This window comes from Podarcis raffonei, chromosome 5 (assembly GCF_027172205.1).
Source record: "Podarcis raffonei isolate rPodRaf1 chromosome 5, rPodRaf1.pri, whole genome shotgun sequence".
Classification (NCBI taxonomy): domain Eukaryota; kingdom Metazoa; phylum Chordata; class Lepidosauria; order Squamata; family Lacertidae; genus Podarcis; species Podarcis raffonei.
The window spans coordinates 957,549-972,784 of NC_070606.1; the positions used below are offsets into that span (position 1 = coordinate 957,549).

General features: G+C 45.6%; 1 protein-coding gene across 11 annotated transcripts in view; it reads right to left on the minus strand.

Annotated features, from left to right (window-relative positions):
• CCDC91 (coiled-coil domain containing 91) overlaps positions 1 to 15,236 on the minus strand; it is a 157,002-nt gene that overhangs the window by 109,700 nt on the left and 32,066 nt on the right. For 7 of the 11 annotated variants that reach the window (XM_053387504.1, XM_053387502.1, XM_053387508.1 and 4 more), the window contains exons 4-6: positions 14,625 to 14,692; positions 12,586 to 12,780; positions 11,932 to 12,036 (exon numbers count right to left, since the gene is read on the minus strand). In XM_053387504.1, coding sequence (XP_053243479.1) covers positions 11,932 to 12,036; positions 12,586 to 12,780; positions 14,625 to 14,692 — 368 coding nt within the window. Of the gene's footprint in view, positions 1 to 11,931; positions 12,037 to 12,585; positions 12,781 to 14,624; positions 14,795 to 15,236 lie in introns of all 11 variants that reach the window. The other 4 variants (XM_053387496.1, XM_053387498.1, XM_053387500.1 and 1 more) reach the window with 1 other exon arrangement.

The window sequence follows — 15,236 nt, forward strand, 5'->3', positions numbered from 1 at the left end:
GGGCTCGGTCTTATTCAACATCTTTATCAACGACTTGGATGATGGACTCAAGGGCATCCTGATCAAATTTGCAGATGACACCAAACTGGGAGGGGTGGCTAACACCCCAGAGGACAGGATCACACTTCAAAATGACATTGACAGATTAGAGAACTGGGCCAAAACAAACAAGATGAATTTTAACAGGGAGAAATGTAAAGTATTGCACTTGGGCAAAAAAAATGAGAGGCACAAATACAAGATGGGTGACACCTGGCTTGAGAGCAGTACATGTGAAAAGGATCTAGGAGTCTTGGTTGACTACAAACTTGACATGAGCCAACAGTGTGACGCGGCAGCTAAAAAAGCCAATGCAATTCTGGGCTGCATCAATAGGAGTATAGCATCTAGATCAAGGGAAGTAATAGTGCCACTGTATTCTGCTCTGGTCAGACCTCACCTAGAGTACTGTGTCCAGTTCTGGGCACCACAGTTCAAGAAGGACACTGACAAACTGGAACGTGTCCAGAGGAGGGCAACCAAAATGGTCAAAGGCCTGGAAACGATGCCTTATGAGGAACGGCTAAGGGAGCTGGGCATGTTTAGCCTGGAGAAGAGGAGGTTAAGGGGTGATATGATAGCCATGTTCAAATATATAAAAGGATGTCACATAGAGGAGGGAGAAAGGTTGTTTTCTGCTGCTCCAGAGAAGCGGACACGGAGCAATGGATCCAAACTACAAGAAAGAAGATTCCACCTAAACATTAGGAAGAACTTCCTGACAGTAAGAGCTGTTTGACAGTGGAATTTGCTGCCAAGGAGTGTGGTGGAGTCTCCTTCTTTGGAGGTCTTTAAGCAGAGGCTTGACAACCATATGTCAGGAGTGCTCTGATGGTGTTTCCTGCTTGGCAGGGGGTTGGATTCGATGGCCCTTGTGGTCTCTTCCAACTCTATGATTCTATGATTCTAAGATTAATAGGGACATAGCCTTATGAGCTAAATCCAACCTGTATTTTGAAGGAAGAACTGAATTCCTAAAAATTATGGAATTACGTAAATTAAGTTACTTATAAAAGTATTCATATGCCACTAATACATACAATATAACACTGTGGTGTACAACAATAGAAACAGACAGAAGTTATCATTAAAATGATTGGCTGATCAAAAAATGTTAACAGTTACATAGGCCTATCTACATAAAAGTTGTTCTTGTTTCAAGTTTTACCTATCCCTATTCCTAGATCTCTGATTGCTAAATGGCAAATAGCATTTAATAATCTTGGACTGAAAAATAAACTGACTTGTAAATAGACTGGCTTGTAACTTTTTTGTACATGAAATTTTGGGGGTTTCCCACAGCTTCAGCTTTAATACAACTTAATTACTTTTTGCCTAAATAACTTGTGCCTATTTAGAGAGGTATTTGGTTGAAATAATAGGTAGATACAATGAAAGGCAACCTTCACTTCTCTTGGTTTCCTCCATCGCCAGCTCTGCTTTGTTGTCTTGGCCACCATGCTGGAGCACTCACAAGCGGCCTATCGCTCCATGGGCTGACTGTGAGTCATTAAACATTCCCCCAAACAAATGCTGCAGAGGCCGCTCCAAAAAAACGACTTTATAGCATTACTTTATGGGATCATTTACCTTTACCTTTTTTTACATAGGGCAACAGGTGTCAAAGCTGGTAACAAGTGGCTCTCAGACACCCATGACATCACTTCCACACAAAGAATATTTTCAATTTATTTACTGAATGAAGACATTATGTACTCAACCTTTATGGGCAAATTATGCCTAGTATGGAGCAAATGTGAAAACATGAATTTGAGTCATGTGCCCATCTAAGTCATACTCAAAGTAATCCCACTGAAATCAATGGATTTAACCAATTCATCCATAAAATTCTGTGGGCATACTCGAGGAATGATTTAGTTGCATGTAACACACAGATACCAAACAACTTCTCTGGGCTTCCTTTGAATTTGTTACCACCACATAATGGAGAGCAGCTGTCAGGCCTGGTCGTTGTCCTCTTCAGATCACCACACAAACGCTTCTTGTTCTTTTATAACTTTGCTGCTGCTGCACCGTGAGTGTGAGGGAAGGCCGCTCCCTCCTCAGGCTAATCCCATCTGGCCAGGGGGCGGGGCCCAGACTCACCTTCGCCACAGCTTAAGAGGCCTCATTGAGGCATTGGGACATTGCTGCTGCTGCACCGTGAGTGTGAGGGAAGGCCGCTCCCTCCTCAGGCTATTTCCATCTGGCCAGGGGGCGGGGCCCAGACTCACCTTCGCCACGGCTTTAAGAGGCCTCATTGAGGCATTGGGACATTGCTGCTGCTGCACCGTGAGTGTGAGGGAAGGCCGCTCCCTCCTCAGGCTAATCCCATCTGGCCAGGGGGCGGGGCCCAGACTCACCTTCGCCACGGCTTTAAGAGGCCTCATTGAGGCATTGGGACATTGCTGCTGCTGCACCGTGAGTGTGAGGGAAGGCCGCTCCCTCCTCAGGCTATTTCCATCTGGCCAGGGGGCGGGGCCCAGACTCACCTTCGCCACGGCTTTAAGAGGCCTCATTGAGGCATTGGGACATTGCTGCTGCTGCACCGTGAGTGTGAGGGAAGGCCGCTCCCTCCTCAGGCTATTTCCATCTGGCCAGGGGGCGGGGCCCAGACTCACCTTCGCCACGGCTTTAAGAGGCCTCATTGAGGCATTGGGACATTGCTGCTGCTGCACCGTGAGTGTGAGGGAAGGCCGCTCCCTCCTCAGGCTAATCCCATCTGGCCTAGGGGCGGGGCCCAGGCTCACCTCTGTGACAGCTTTAAGGACACTGGTGCTGCTGCAGCAAATGTTAAAGATGTTTTTATATATTTTAAGATGTTTTAAAGGTGTTTTTATTGTTTATTCTGTTGTACCACCGTGAATGGTGGTTTTTATCTATGTATTTTTGTTTTGTTCCGTTTTGTTTTGGTTTGGGGTTGGATATTAAGTGGGGTGGGATTGGTTTTGTTTGGGTATAATTGCTTTTGGTTGTTTTGTTTTCTATTCTGTAAATGGAGGCAAGTATGAGGCTTGGGATTGCTACCGTGGAGGGGCGAGGGAGGTATGGCGGTGGGGGCAGATGTTATAGGCGAAGGGGATCGAGATACAGATATGCTCGTACCCCTTCCAATCTGCGCCCCATCCCGAGGGACGAGGGTAGGGTGAGCAAGGATTACTCACCTCCGTCACTGGTGTTGTGCAATGCCAGGTCTATAGGCAACAAAACCGCCACCCTGCGAGATTTCTTTACCTCGCAGGGGGTCGATCTGGCTTGTGTGACGGAGACCTGGGTGCGCGAAGGGGAAACTGTTACCTTACGAGAGATGGCGCCCCCGGGTTTCTCCGTCCTCCACCAGTCGCGGACTGTGGGCCGGGGGGGAGGGGTGGCATTATTAATCCGGGAAGATTGTTCTTTCAGGGCTCTACCATCGCCACTGATCCCTGGCATTGAATGTGTTGGCCTAGTGTGGGGCTCTGAGGTGAGCTTGGCTGTCTGGCTGGTGTACCGGCCACCTAGCGCACCAGCAGCCACCCTGTCAGGCCTGCTGGAGGCGGTGGCTGGCTGGGCCTTGGAGTTCCCTAACCTATTGGTATTGGGGGACTTCAACATCCATGCTGATGCCACTCCCTCCTCACAGGCTCTGGACCTGGTGTCTTCCATGGCAACACTACGGCTCTCCCAGTTTGTTTCGGGCCCCACACATCAAGCAGGCCACACGCTGGACTTGATCTTTGGTGCCGGTATAGATGTGATCATGTCTCCTTTGATGAAAGTGCCATGGTCTGATCACTATGCTCTGAAAGCCAGGATTGACTTTCCACCCCCACCCTGCTTAGGTGGCGAGCCGATTTGGGCTCGCCCGCAGAGGCTGATGGACCCTGATAGATTCCGTCAGGCCTTGCGGGACCTTGCTCCCCCTGGCGACTCATTGACTGAGCTTGTTGAGGGCTGGAATACCCAGCTCCTGGCAGCCATCGATGAGATCGCACCTAAGCGCCCTCTGCGACCCCACAGAAACCGGGCTCCCTGGTTTACCGAGGAGCTTCGGAAAATGAAGCGGGATCTCAGACGGCTAGAGCGAGTATGGCGGGGTGCCCGTGACGGAGCCTCAAGAACATCTTATAGGGTTTTTATGAAAACCTATGAGATGGCAGTGAAGGCCGCTAAGAAGTCTTACTTCTCGGCCTCCATTGCATCCGCTAGCTCTCGCCCGGCGCAATTATTTAGTATAATTAGGTCTCTAACGTCCCTTGAAGGACAGCCAAATTTAAATAACAATCTGACACACAGCTGTGAGGCATTTGCGAGCTTTTTTGCGGAGAAGGTCCTGTTGCTCCGCCATGACCTTCCTGCCAATTTGGACACAATAAATGAACTGGAGGCCCCTCGACTGTCCTCGGGTCCAGTATTGGACCACTTTGACCGGATATCTCCAGCCGATGTGGACAGACTCCTCCAAGCTGGAAAGCCCACCACCTGTCCTCTTGACCCGTGCCCGTCATGGCTGATTAGAGCGTGTCCAGATGAGGTGCGGGCCCCCCTGGGGGATATCATCAATTTGTCCCTTGGCACCGGGATATTCCCAGGGGAACTGAAGGAGGCAGTGGTGCGTCCGCTCTTAAAGAGAACATCATTAGATCCCTTAGATCTGTCCAATTACCGCCCGGTTTCGAATCTCCCATTCCTGGGTAAGGTGATTGAGAGAGCGGTTGCTGAACAGCTTGGTAGGTTTCTGGATGAAACATCGGCTCTCGATCCATTCCAGTCCGGCTTCCGCGCTGGTCATGGGACCGAGACGGCTCTGGTCGCCCTAACAGATGATCTCCGCAGGCAGCTGGATCGAGGCGGGTCAGGGCTGCTGATTCTTTTAGACCTGTCAGCAGCCTTCGACATGGTCGATCACGAACTCCTAGACCACCGCCTTGCCGACGTGGGGATCCAGGGCACAGTCCTCCAATGGCTGCGCTCGTTTCTCTCTGGTCGGGGACAGAGGGTGGCGCTTGGGGGGGAATTGTCATCGCGCCACTCCTTGGTGTGTGGAGTGCCTCAGGGTGCGATTCTCTCCCCGATGCTTTTTAACATCTTTATGCGCCCCCTCGCCCAGCTTGTTCGGAGTTTTGGGCTGGGTTGCCATCAGTATGCCGATGACACCCAACTCTATCTGTTGATGGATGGCCATCCTGACTCGGCCCCAGACACACTGACCAGATGCCTGGAGGCTGTGACTGGATGGTTACGTGGGAGCCGGTTGAAGTTAAATCCTTCGAAGACAGAGGTCCTCTGGCTGGGACGGGACGATATGGGATTGAGGGGGCAACTCCCATCTCTTGCGGGGGTGCAGTTAGTGCCAGCACCGTCCGTTAAGAGTTTGGGTGTAATCTTCGATACCTCCCTCTCTATGGAGGCGCAGATTACAGCTATAACAAAGGCGGCATTTTTTCATCTCCGCCAAGCTAAGCAGTTGGCCCCTTATCTCTCTCGCCCTGACCTAGCCACTGTGATCCATGCGACGGTCACCTCCAGACTGGATTATTGTAACTCGCTCTACGTGGGGCTGCCCTTGAGACTGACCCAGAAACTCCAGCGGGTGCAGAATGCCGCGGCGAGACTCCTTATGGGGTCTTCGCTGCGAGACCACATTCATCCGGTGCTATATCAGCTGCACTGGCTCCCGGTGGAGTACAGGATCAGTTTTAAGGTGCTGGTTTTAACCTTTAAAGCCCTATACGGCCTAGGACCCTCGTACCTACGGGACCGCCTCTCCTGGTATGCCCCACAAAGAAACCTACGGTCTGCAAATAAAAACATCCTGAAGGTCCCAGGCCTCAGAGAGGTTAGGCTGGCCTCAACTAGAGCCAGGGCCTTCTCGGCTGCGGCTCCAATCTGGTGGAACGCTCTGTCAGAAGAGACTAGGGCCCTGCGGGACTTGACATCTTTCCGCAGGGCCTGCAAGACAGAGTTGTTCCACCAGGCCTTTGGTCAGGGCGCAGCCTGACTCCCTCCTCTGGCAACCTGCACAGAGCTTTGTTTAATGGTTGCCATTAACTTGATTTTAATTAATTTTTATAATGAAATATTTTTAGAATGTTGGTTTATTTGATTGTTTGATTATTTGATTGTTGTTAGCCGCCCTGAGCCCGGCTTCGGCTGGGGAGGGCGGGATATAAATAAAATTTATTATTATTATTATTATTATTATTATTATTATTATTATTATTATTATTTTATTGTGTATTAACAAAATAATCTTATAAACAGTTCTTAACTATTATTCCTCAGAGTCACTTCTTTCAGATACCTTCTGAGCTCTGCTTCTCCGTGACCAGCCACTCTCAAAATGGCGAAGGCGCCCTTCCCTTCGCTTTCCCGCTCTTTTTTCTAACCTCCTGGCTAGAGCTGGCTTGTATCTCCCCTCCTCCGAATCTGAGCTAGAACTTAACCCTTGCCTTTCCTGGGAACAGCCGGTCCCTCCCTGTTGTTCCTCTTGCTCCCTTCTATTAGATTCATTGCTCCCCTCCCCCCCTTGGGGAATGCTTTCTCCCTCTGATAAACTGAAAACTTCTAACTCTTCCCTGACATCACCCCCTCCCCTAAGCCCCCCTTCCTCCTTCTCGCTCTCCTCTGTTTCTGAAGGACCGAACCCTATGAACTCTTCTTCCTCGCTATCTGTCTCTTCAAAAATTTCTTGAAGATGCCAGTTATGGGGTTTTGGCTTGTGGGGATATTTTCTATGAAATTCTCTCTGCAATTCTGGAACGTTAATTTTTTCTGTTGGTTCCCATGAGTCCTCAGACTCATCTCACCCTTTCCATGCAACCAAATACTGTAATTTCCTCCTACTTATTCTCGAGTCTAATATCTCTTCCACTTCGGTCTCCTCTTCCCCCATCATGGTGGGAAAAGGAGGTGGTTCCCTTGAACTTTGATACTTATGCACTGGTACAAACACTGACAATAAAGATCTATGAAATACAGGGTGTATTCTCATATTTTCAGGTAAATGAAGCTTGAAAGCAACTGGGTTAATTTGAGCCTTTACTTGGAAAGGTCCCAATCTCCTTGGTTCTAGCTTTTTACACCTCCCTCGTATTGGTAGTCCCTTGGTAGACAGCCATACCCAGCTCCCTACTTGGATTTCTTCCCCAACTCGCCGGTGCCTGTCTGCAGCTTTCTTGTAAGCCTCTTTAGCTTCTTCCAAATCCTCTTTCAATATCTCATGAATGCACCTCAACTCCTCTATCATTTGTTCTGCTGCTGGTACTGCTAACTGCTCCTCTTGACCTGGGAATGCCCTTGGGTGCAAGACATAGTTTGCCACAAATGGGGCTCTGCCCGTAGACACATGCATTGCATTGTTATACGCAAACTCTGCTAGACTCAACTTCTCTAACCACCCGCTCTGCTGATAACCAGCATAACACCTCAGATATTGTTGTAGTGTTGCATTCGTTCTTTCAGCTTCCCCATTGGTTTGCGGGTGTCTCGCCGACGTGAGGCTTAGCTCCACATCTAGTAACTGCATTAACCTCCTCCAAAATTGTGATGTAAATTGGGCCCCTCTATCTGAAATGATTTGTGATGGCATACGATGCAACCTAAAAATATTATCTAAAAACATCTTTGCAGTTTCCTGCGCGGTCGGAATTTTGGCACATGGTATGAAATGCGCCATCTTGGTTAGCATGTCAACTACCACAAAGATCACTGTATGCCTATGCGATGATGGTAGATCTGTTATAAAATCCATAGACACCACATCCCAAGGCCTTCCTGGCGTGGGCATAGGTTGTAACAACCCTACAGGAGCTGCTCTGGGTGCCTTTGCTCGTTGACATACTTCACAACCTCTTACATATTGCGTTACCTCCTCCCTCAACATTGGCCACCAGAACTGCCGTGTGATCTGATACAGGGTCTTTTCTCTACCAAAATGTCCTGCAGTCGGGTTACCATGATGTTGCCTCAACACTTTACCTCTTAATTCACCTGCAGGTACATACAGCACCCCTCTCCTGTACAACAATCCACCTTTTTCCTTGAAACCTTCCTCTTCCCCTCTACCTTTTCTCAGTTCCTCCATTTTTTTGTGTGCAAACTTATCTGTTACTGTCAATCGCTGGAATTCCCTGCCGTCCACTACTACGGCTGCACACCCCCACTGATCCGATCTCAGCATTTCTCGCAACTTGGGAGGTGCTTCTCCTTCCATATACTCAGGTTTGCGCGATAGCGCATCTGCACGAACGTTTTGATGCCCAGGTATGTACTCAATCCTAAAATTAAACCCAGCAAAAAACTCCGCCCACCTAATTTGCCTTTGGTTTAGCTGTCTAGCAGTTCTCCAATACTCTAAATTCTTATGATCTGTTTGTACCACCACCTGATGTGACGCCCCTTCCAAAAAATGTCTCCACACTTTAAAGGCAGCATGCACAGCTAAAAGTTCCTTATCAAATATGGTGTAGTTTTGTTCTGATTGATTTAATTTTCTAGAGTAGAATGCACAGGGTCTCCAGTCCCCTTCCTTGTCCTGTTGCAGCAGAATGGCCCCAACAGCCCTATCAGAGGCGTCAGTTTCTACCTTCATACGTTTACTTGGATCTAGGTGCATAAGATATTTTTCTGAAGCAAACACCGCCTTTAATTTATCAAAGGCCTTCTGTGCTTCCTCAGACCATCTGAATGTCCCCTTGCCTCTTAGACAATCAGTCAGTGGTGTTGTGATTTTAGAGTAATTACCTATGAATTTACGATAGAAATTAGCAAATCCTAAAAACCTCTGTAGATCTTTCTTAGTTTTAGGTGCCTCCCATTCCACCACTGCCTGAACTTTACTGGGGTCCACGTGCACCCCTTTCTGGGAAATGCAATATCCCAGGAACTCCACATTTTGTGTGTGGAACTTACACTTTTCTAACTTCACATATAACCTGTTGGTCCTCAATCTCTCTAACACCTGCGTGACATGTTTTACATGTTGTTCCATACTTTCACTATATATTAAGAGGTCATCTAAATAAGAGACACAGAACTGATCCAGTATACCTGCAAAGACGTGATTGATGGTTTGAAATACCCCTGAGCCATTTTGCAAGCCAAAAGGCATTACCAAGAATTCAAATGCACCATACTTAGTACAAAAACTGGTTTTCCACTCATCCCCTTCTCTGACCCTTATCAGATTATATGCTCCTCGTAGATCAAGCTTGGTAAAGACTTTGGCTGACCTTACTCTCTCTAAGAGGTCATCTATACGTGGCAGTGGGCACACACGAGGCTTCATTTGGCTATTAAGGATACTGAAGTCACATACTAATCTCGGTGCCCCTTCCTCCCCTTTCTTTTTGACAAAAAAGACGGGAGCACCCCCCGAGGCCGTGGACTCTCTAATAAAACCTCTCTGCAAATTCTTTTGCAGGAACTCCCTCAATGCTGCAGATTCTACTTCCGACATGGCATATATCTTGCTTGGTGGCAACTGTGCCCCAGGGACTAGATCTATCTTGCAATCATAGGGCCTATGTGGTGGAAGTTTATCCGCTTCTTTTTCACAAAAAACATCCCGATAAGCAATATATTGTGACGGAATCTCACTTTCATTCCCCATCAACTTCCCTTCCACCTCTGTTCCCATTACTTCCACCGAGATTTTCCCCTTTTGCCCCAGACAATGTGTCATACAATAGATCGAACCAAAAACCAAAGACCTTTGATGCCAGGCAATCACTGGATTGTGACGATTGAGCCAACTCATGCCCAGGACTATCGGGTGCCCAGCTAGTTTGGTCACATGAAATGCCCTGGTCTCTGAGTGATGACTCATATCCATTCTCATTGGTGGAGTCTCGTAAGTCTCTTCTCCTGACAGTAGCGGTCTGCCGTCGATTGTTTTCACTCGTAGTGGGAAATTCAAAGGTAACAAAGCGATTTTGTGTTCCTGTACCAATTTCAGGTCTATGAAATCTGCTGACGCTCCTGAGTCTAACAGCGCCTCTACCTGGACCCTATGTCCATTGGGTAGTTGTAGTTGCACCTTCACCGTTAGTCCTGGGATAGGTGGTTCCGCGTGAGAGCCTTCTATTGTTCCTCCACCCGGCTGCAAGCTCCCATTTCCAGCCGGGGACATTCGTTTCCCTGATGCAGTTCCTTCGGGCAGTTGTCTTCTCCCATGTCTGCTCCAGATAGAGACTCCCATCCTTTACGATTACGACATTGTCGTGCTAGATGGCCTGGTTTTCCACAGACAAAGCAACACCTCGTGTCTCTTCCTCTCCCTGAATTTCCTCTTACCATTGAAGAGGTAGTAACTGGGAGGGCTCTGGCTGCTCCTAATTCCATGGGCTCTGGCCGCTCTCGTCCTGACACGTTGCCCATTCTGCTTTCTGTACTTTCGATCTTGTTTTCCCGCCATCGCGGTCTCCATTGTTCCTTCTTTTCACTAGCCCTCCATTCCACGCGTAGGCTCAATTGCAGGCATGTTCGGACCAGAGAGTCCAAGGAACTAGGTTGTGGCATTTGGGCCAATTGGTCTAAAATCTCATTATTGAGTCCTTCCCTAAAAAGGGCTGCAACTGTTGGGGAATTCAGATCCCATTTTAATTTCTGCACCAGCAAACTAAAGTTGGACCAATAAACTCCCACAGTGTCTTTTCCTTGTCTCATTCTCAACAGCTGCCTAGCTGTGGTTGTTTCATGCGCAGGGTCTAAGAAAATCGTGTCTAGATACTGCAGAAACATTTGTAGATTTCCTAGGGCGGCATCCCTTCGAGATATTAGGGGTATAACACAGTCCTTAGCCCTCCCTTCCAAGAAATTAATCACATAAGCAACCTTCTCTTGCTCAGATTGAAATTCTTTATCCTTTATCTCAATTATGTAAGAAATTTCTGTCTTGAAAGCCATGTATTCAGAGGTTTCTCCCTTGAAGCTACGTGGACGCACAGTAAATGTTTTACTCACTCTGTCTCCACACGTCGCTTGCAGCATGGTTCTATGTTCTCCCAGTGCTGCTGATAGTATGTCGACTTGACTTTTCAACTGTAAGTTCTGTTGCCATAAGTCCTGTAATGTTAGGCCTGGTTGTTGTCCTCTTCAGATCACCACACAAACGCTTCTTGTTCTTTTATAACTTTTTATTGTGTATTAACAAAATAATCTTATAAACAGTTCTTAACTATTATTCCTCAGAGTCACTTATTTCAGATACCTTCTGAGCTCTGCTTCTCCGTGACCAGCCACCCTCAAAATGCCGAAGGCGCCCTTCCCTTCGCTTTCCCGCTCTTTTTTCTAACCTCCTGGCTAGAGCTGGCCTGTATCTCCCCTCCTCCAAATCTGAGCTAGAACTTAACCCTTGCCTTTCCTGTGAACAGCCGGTCCCTCCCTGTTGTTCCTCTTGCTCCCTTCTATTAGATTCATTGCTCCCCTCCCCCACTTGGGGAATGCTTTCTCCCTCTAATAAACTGAAAACTTCTAACTCTTCCCTGACAGCAGCCATTGGCAAAATAATTATATGTTCATTCCAGACAAACACCGTCAAAGGGAAATACCATGTGATACTTCCAGAGAAAAGAAAAAGATGAAAATTTTGAAGTCATTGTTACAAGTTCTCCAAAGCACTGAAAGACTGATAGAAATTTAATGTTTGCCTATGAAAATGCCAAACAGCTGATGGGATGCATTTTTTGGTTTTGGTTTTTGGGGGGAGGGTTAACCTTGGTAAGAGGGGACCCATGGCTTTATGTTATAAAATTCAGTGGCAAGAGAGCTTCTATTTTTTTAAAGTCCTGTTCTGAAAGAAAAAAAATGTTTTTCAAACTTTCAGGCAACCATGCAAGTCACTGAAAAAGAAAAATGTGTATTGGACCACATATTTAGCCTTAGGGAAGTGGGGAGAGAAAAACAAGTTACCTGAAGCTTGTTGTACTGATCTTCATGTGAAATCAATTTATCCTCCTTGTGTTTCAGGAAATCTGTTTCCAGAATCCTGTATTTTTCCAACAAATCTTCTAACTCCTAAAAAAGATTTAAGATTAACATGAAGAAGTACTGAACCTATTTTTAAATTCTAAGCCAGACTTTCCACAAAAAATATTAAACAATTAAATATTAGTCAACTTTTGGGCAAAGAGAGGAATTGATAAGCCACTGAATTTAAGGGTTTTTTTAAGCTCAGCAGAATTAACAGTATTAATATGATATTCACCAGAAAGGTGTGTGTGTGTGTGTATATATAGAGAGAGAGAGAGAGAGAAAGAGAGAGAGAGAGAGAGCCCCTACAACATATTCCTAGACTATCAGCAAAATAACATTTTTCCACCTTGTTCTCCAAAGGATCTTGACCTTCTTTCCTGAAACTTTCCAAATAAGTCAAACTGAGTCAGACACCCAGCATGGAAAGGAAACCAAAATGGTTAGATTTGGGCAAAGCAAACAGCAACTGAGGACAGGATCTTGGACTGGAAAGTGTTAGACAAGTCTAACTATAGATGATGTTGCCAGCTACAACCATAATGAAATTACCCATAGATTTCAAAGGATGACGCTGAGGAGTTTTAGTTATACCTTTTTTATTCTACATTTTTCTTCATCAGCAGCTTTAAGTTTAACTTCTAGACTTGAAAGTGTTTGCTGAAGTGTTTCTTTATTTGCTTCATCCAATTCTAGTTTCCTATCATTTTCACTTGCTGTTTCCACATCTTCAGTTACACTCAGACAGGAAACTGGTACATTCAAAGAAGGATCAACTGATAATGGAACCTATTTCATTGAAGATACAAAAATGCATAGAAATGACAAGAGATAAAAATTACAATGAGAAACCATTTCCATAGCAATACCTTCCTGAGATGCAGATAATAAAGGTATATGAAAATATATATAGTTCCAGGCTTGTCTGAATAAGAGGGATTTTCGCAATGAGCCAATGAAGCATGCCGCTAATTGTGTGCGTCCAAGGTGACTTTGGACCTTGGTTTCCCAAACAGCAGAACTTACCCAATGCAGTCCCTGTAGCAAGACATTTTTGAAAATGAGAAGAGTCTCAAAATCAGCATGGCACAGGAAGTCTGCTGCTGAAGGGGGAAAGTGCCAAAAATACCACTGGGTTTCTTTTAATAATTCTAATGGATTACATAACTATAAGAAAAAATACAATGACAAAAAGAAAATGCAATATTCTTCTCAAGCTGGTCAGTATCATAGCTTCCATTTCAAAATGCACAGGGCACATTGCTACAGATCAAAGAGAGAGACAAAATTTTGGCTCCAACCCACCTAAAGTGACCTGTGACTACAAACTATCAAAAGCAACAGTACTTAATTAAAGACATGATGGTGCAGTTGTAGCACTGATTTCAAATGGGCTCCATGGTTGCAATAGGGTGCTGCAGCTCTGAAATTGAAAGAGGTTAGCACTTGTGACCAATCTTTTTTGACCAAAGGGTTTCACAACAACCTCTCTGAGGGCTGTCTGCCAGCAGTGGGCATTACTAGCCACCATGACACTTTTGCACATGCATGCATACACACACACACACACAGTGCATACCTATGCAGAGACATTAAAGAGAGCCAAGGCCGCACACTCCTCAGTCAACCCAATGTTTTCCTGTTGTTATTCTGTGTCTCACAGCTACAATAAACCTACCCTTAAAATGGTAGGTCATTTCTTCGTCAGAAGGCAAATGGGCAAATTTAGCAGGGGGTCAAATACTTTCCCCCCTCACTGTATCAGCAGAGAAGCAGGGGCATTTTTCGTCATTGTGGCTCTCAGCCCAGGAAGAGGTTTACATTGAAACCCCTAAAACAATCCCCCCCCCCTTTTAGCAGAGATTTCAATTGCCCCTCAGATCCTCAGGTATGGGATTGACCGGAAAGTAGGGTTGGCTGATATATCATCCAAAACCGGTCTGAAGTCCGTATCATTATATAAGTTTCATAATTTTTGACCTGCCAATATATCACAAATCATTATGTGTGTATGTGTGTGTTTGTCTGTGTGTGCTATGGAAAATCATAATGTGAGGAAATCTGTAAAGCCAGCAAATACTTCTCTTGATTCCTGCAACTCCTGTTAACTCTGCCGGCTCAGCTTTCCCTGGCCTCATGCAGGCGGCAGCAAATTAAAGAGCAGGCGCAGGCAAAAATCACAATGCGAGAAAAACCATGAAGTCAGCCAGTGCCTTGACATAGCTCCATCCTTATTTCAGGTAACGTGATATATTGGTGAGTTGCAATGTTTAGCTGGTGATGTATCATGGTACTGGAAAGTACCTAATATAACACCAATTTTGCATGGACAGGACAAATAAAGTTGATTGAAGAGCCAGAACCAGAGCCAGTTCACAGGCCAGCAGTTCATGTATCTGTTCAATAGGCTAAAGAGATTTTGGTCAGGTGGACTGCAGCCAAGATTTTAGTTGTAAAAATGCATGTTTTACCTACAAAAATTCAGCTCTCCACTCTACTCCTGGCAATATTATGCACATAACAAAATGATTTACAGGGCAATCCTATATGTTTCTACTTACAATTGTCCCATTGAGTTAAATGTGGATTAATATCAATTTTGTGCACAGAGGATAAAAATAGGTACGTTTTACCTGTTCTTTAAGATCAGCTAAATTTAAAGTGCTGGTTGATGGCTGACCATCTGTCACCATATCATCACCTGAAGGAATTAATGGATCACAAGAGAAAAAGCTGGCATTAGTGGAAGACAACTCCTGAAGAACGTCAGCAGAGAGTGTTGGAGGTACATGGATTTCAGGTGCTACATAGGAAACATGAAAAAGCAAGCTCAATATATACTTATTTCTGAAATTCAACATCTAACAGAGATGACAAAAATAGGAACTTGGTAATTAAAGAAAGGAATTTTACAAGTTGCCAATGGAAAAATAGGTAATGATGTGGAGAAAAATTAAGGCTAGATTACTTCGCACATGTATTATCATGATCCCCCCCCCCTTTTTACACTTAAAAAACATTTTCAAATTTGACTATTTTGCCAAGACAGAATAACATACCAGGTAGAAACTACACAGTGAATTTCAAATGCTGCTTTTCATTCATAAAATCACATTTGTCATACTATATGTGTCAGAGATCAGACTTAGGATTACAGCTCTGATGAGGAATGGTTAGAACCTCCCCCTCTTCCTGCTCCTGACCAGAATTCTGAAGCTGCCCATTAACAATGGAGAAGTATATAG